Raw genomic sequence first — 4,960 nt, 5'->3', positions numbered from 1 at the left:
TTTGAAAGTTAAAAGTTATTAAATCAAAGGTACAGGGGTACAGTTATACAATAATGCTAAAAGGATAATACAAAAAGCCCTGAGGGATTGTTTCTATTGTGGTCCTAAGGTGAAGACTCTTGGGATAAGACCCATGGTTGCCTATACCTATCTTGATACTGTTTCTGCCAGAACCGTGCAACCGATAAACGTGAACTGTGAACTATTCAACAGACGAGTGCTCACATTCTCTTTTTCAAGTTGCCTCTGTTTAGACATTTTGGCCACCTTGTGTCTGAGGATCTTTATGTTTTTATCTCATCAATGAATATTAATTTCAATTAGTAACACAATATCTTCTTTTGCAGTGGGACTATCTGGTCTAACTATACCACCAAGTCTCTCTCTCCTTTTTTTTGATTCCTGAGATTTATATTCATGAATCTTAACACAATAACACAACATCCAGTTTGGAGAAATCTGACAACAACAACAACAAAAGAACGGTGTGGCTTCCATGTGGTTATGTGGTCAGTCTATTACATGAGTAATGTAATGGACTATTTTGTCACATATCTCTATATTTGGGCAAAGCTTTAGCCCAATCTGACCTTAAAGTTATGAAAAGTAACCAACAAAAATAAAAAAATATATATTGGGGGTCCTTGGAACTAAAAAGGTCACTGATGTAGAGGACCCCACAGGGTCAATATTGAGCAGGCAAAAAATGTACTGAAAGACATACGTTGCTATCAGGATGTGTGAACTTTCTTCTTTTTCTAACACATGTGTGAAAATTGTTTGAGAGAGCAAGAAAGCTTTACCTATGTTTAGGCAAGTCTGCAAGTCACAAACTCTGAATTTCTTCATCTGTCAAAACTGAAAATCCATCCATTTCACTCATGGGGGGAGAGTCACTCATCTTAAACTTCATCTTGACCGTGATGTGCACTTATGCCACAAACGATGTCTCTATCTTCCTCTTCTCTGTCTCTCTTCTTTCTCTCTACCTCTGTGTCCCCCTCTCTCGTCTGTTTGTTCTCTGGCTGTATATCTTCTCCATTTCCATTTCTAATCTCCTCCTTGTATTCTTTGATCTGATTTGGCTGGTCCCAAGGCTGAAAGCCCTCCCAGTCCATTGGAAAAGGGAGGATCAAAGAAAACAAATGGGTACTGTTTCTAGAGAAACAGTGTGGGCTCAATATTTTGACACCTGCCACAGGAGGTTCCATGTAAAAAAAAAAGTTGTGTTTTTTTGCGATGGATGTCATATTCCAAAATATATATTTAAGTTTAATTTCCAAAAAGATGAAACATTTCAAAGAAAAGAAAGTCCTGGCTAAAGGCTAACTTTTAAAAGTCTTCTTGACAGTATGCTGGAGCTAGAGCATGCATTCACGCTTTTTAGGAGATAAATAAATAAAATAAATAAAATAAATAAAATAAATAAAATAAATAAAATAAATAAAATAAATAAAATAAATAAAATAAATAAAATAAATAAATAAAATAAATAAAATAGTGACAATAACATACTGGGCTCTCTTAATGAAAAAAAAAAAAAAAAGAATTATGTGGATCTCGGGATCCACATGGGAATGGCATAGCTCAGATGTGGATCTCGGACTTCATGTGGCCAAACTGTGATGTCAGTCATCTATAACATCAGTTGCCCATGACATAGCCTACTTGCATGACTCCAAATTTGGCAAGAGGTTTCAACCCGATTAGAGCCGTATTGGCATGATGAGGTGGATAAGGTTATGCTTTTGTTGTCCCCATAGAGAAATTCTCTTTGGACTCTTTTTTTTGTCCATCCTGCAATTCCACATGAGATAAAATAAAAACATCTTACACTGTACTTTCATACAAATACTACAATTCACATGTACACCTGCTGACAATGACGGAATATTGTATATATTACAAAATGTTTAGAAAGCATAAAACATGTGAAAGAAAATGAGTGTAGGTACCTCTTTGGCCTACTGGCAGTTTGCACAAGACATTTGACGTTTGTGAGATTAGCTCCGGACACACAGCACACACACACACTGACCCTCTTATAGACGGCTAGCCTCCTGCAGAGTCATGCCGTCTACTACTGTACTGCGCTGTACTTTATTAAACTTCACTAACGGGAACTAGGAGAAAACCAGTAGATTGCTGGTGGACCTTCCCCATGGCTCACCAAGCTCCTCTCTCCCTTCTCCCCGCCCTCTCCATCTCCATCCTTTCTCTCCTCTTCAGTTGTCTTCTCATCCCCTCCTCCTCTCTCCTCTCCATCTCCCATGTTTGCTCTCCACTTCCATTGTCCTCTTATCCCCTCCTCCTCCTCCTCTCTCCTCTCCATCTCCATCTGTGCTCTTCCATTGTCCTCTCATCCCCTCCATCTCATCTCATCCCATCCTCCTCTCCCTCTCTCCATTCCCTCTCCGTTCTATATCCTTTCCCCTCCTCCCTTCTCCTCTCCCTCTCCCCTTCTTGTGTGGCCGATGCTCCATCAATGCATGTCACAAAATCTACTTTCGGGAACCTCTTCCCCAGAGTTTTTGTCCTTGTTTCGCAGGCTCCCATGGATCACGTGCAGACCACCCAGCTGCTGATGGAAGGTTTCCATGGAATTTGACCGCTGACTGTTATTACTGTTGCTGTTATTGTTATTATAGTTGTTACTGTTGTTTTGTTTGTTGTCCCATTCTTTTGTCCCTCCTCTCTCACTCTCCATTTTTGTTGTTGTCCATTCTTGTATCCCCCGTTTCCCTCTCTCCCCGTCTCGGTGAAGGCAGATGGCCACCCATCCTAGGCCTGGTTCTGCTTGAGGTTTCTTCCTTTTAAAAGGGAGTTTGTCCTTGCCACTTTCACCAAATTCTTTCCTGGGGTGATACATTAGGTCTCTGCTTCAACCTATAATATTGAATTGAGCTTATAATGGCGTTACACTCCCATGAGGAACTCAGACTTCCTGTGGCCAGTCTATATTTGGGTTAAAAAAAAAGAGTTGATGTATTTGTTGGCCTTCTTGGCCTACTGAAGTAGTATGTGCACAAGACATTTGGTGTTGATCTGTCCAGGACAGGAAAAAAGAAACTAATTTGTAGAGGTCTTGCGTCTTACAGGGTCATGCAGTAAAGAGCCAATACCTGGGAGGGGGTGTGGGTGCATGCTAGCAGGGTTCAGCTAGCTTCAACGGTACTGGACGTACACTCTTTGGCCAGGTGACCTGACTTCTGACAGATGAAGCAGTTGACCTCGGCAGCCTTGCCGCAGTGAACCGCCACATGACCGATCTCTCCACACCTGTAACACTTGACCTTCTCACACCCAGTCTGGATGTGTCCAAACCCTCCACAGGTGTAGCACTTCTGCTCGTTAGCATGGACACAGTCACGCGCTATGTGACCCGCTTTACCGCAGGTGTAGCAAACCATCTCTCTCTCCTTCTTGGCTTCCCTGCAGTCCCTGTAAATATGGCCCTCGTGGCCGCAGTTATAGCAGGCATCCTCGGTCCTCTCGCAGGACTTGGCGACGTGACCCGGCTCACCACAGCGATAGCAGAACAGGTCCTTCCCTCGACCTCGTCCTTTGCCCCGGCTGGGAAAGGACAAATGTGCTTTCCCAGCCTCGGGACACTTGTTGACCCAGTGACCCATTTTGCCACATCCAAAGCACTCGTTATTGCTCATCGCCGTTATTACACCTGGTGACGTGACTTCTCAAGCTGTTTTGTTTTGTTTTCTATCTCCCTCTTTTTTTCTCCTCTTTCTCGCCTCTCTGTCTCTCGCCTCTGTCTCTCCTCTGTCTCTCCTCTGTCTCTCTCTCCAACCGTCTCTGTTGCTTTTAGACAAGGAAGTATAAAGCCACCTTCGGCATCTTATATAGACTGGCCAGAACGGAGACCGAGTGTTGTGTGTGACGTTACACATAGTTGCCAATGCATTCCTAACAATGCCAATTTGCACAGGCATCCTTGGAAAAGTGGCGGCTCTTGCCAAATCTCTCATGCTAGCAGTTGTTGTGATGATGGCTTTACTAAACTATACTGGAACCCCCAATCTACACTGTAAAATCCTCAGTGCTCATTGAAGAGAATTCATTTGTTTGTTCTGGTCATTAACTAGATTTTACGCCATGTTGTATTTTGCTACGTTTTTCTATAGCCTACTAATCCTACACATTTTGTCAAAAACTCACACAAATCGGTACACATTACCTCTGCAGTCATGTGAAATATGAACATAAAATCCTAAAGGATTTTAAAATCGGTGCATCATGCCCATGCAAATAATCTTACGATTCTCCTCTCTATAATCTCAATTCTCAAACATGCACACTACACACACTACAAGATTCGAGAAAAATGTCGCATCACAAAATATTTTATTTTTTGTTAGGATTATTGTGCTCGGTTGTGCAACGCAGCACCTCACATGATCTCATCACGTGATAACTTGCAGAAGCAGATTTAAACAATGTTTAGAAACCTGCCTACCAGTGACATCATTGATCCAAGCTAATAGAAACTTTCTATTCCTAAAAAGTTGGCACGCTATAATAGAAGCCATTGATCTCGATTTCATTAAAAAAAAAAAAAACATTTGAAATCTTGTTTAAAATAACCAGACCTGCCTACCGATTATGTCTGAACTGTCCACAGCAACTGAATTTCCCCCGCTGTTTCGCTTTCCTTAAAAGTTGTTTTGAGTGCTGATTTAGTATTTGATTTAGTATTTGTTTTCCTGGCTGCTGATTACCCGGCCCTTGATGACTAAGGACCTGCACCTGGGCATAAAAAGACAGATTGGCAGGAGAGTGAGGTGACCCTTAATTGAGGATCGACCTAATGCTGAAAAAAAAACAGTAAAAAAACAGCTTACAGGTGGTTGCTGGTTTTGGCTGGTTTTAGCTGGTCTTAACTGGACAAACTGGTCAGGCTAGTCTTGCTGGTTTGTCAGTATAGTTGGTCAACCAGTCAGCCAGC

The 4,960-nt window shown here is 42.0% G+C and overlaps 1 protein-coding gene across 1 annotated transcript; it reads right to left on the bottom strand.

Moving 5' to 3' along the window:
* Nucleotides 1-3,155: 3,155 nt before the first annotated feature.
* LOC311043943 (uncharacterized protein) lies at nt 3,156-3,665 on the bottom strand (the record flags this gene model as incomplete). The annotated part of the gene is made up of 1 exon (XM_084055366.1): nt 3,156-3,665. One exon carries the CDS (start codon nt 3,663-3,665, stop codon nt 3,156-3,158), a length of 510 nt encoding a protein of 169 aa, XP_083911492.1.
* Nucleotides 3,666-4,960: the final 1,295 nt, after the last annotated feature.

The sequence above is a fragment of the Gymnoscopelus microlampas genome (genome assembly GCF_963454915.1).
Source record: "Gymnoscopelus microlampas genome assembly, chromosome: 4".
Taxonomy (NCBI): Eukaryota; Metazoa; Chordata; class Actinopteri; order Myctophiformes; family Myctophidae; genus Gymnoscopelus; species Gymnoscopelus microlampas.
This window is presented reverse-complemented; position numbering and strand designations above follow the sequence as displayed.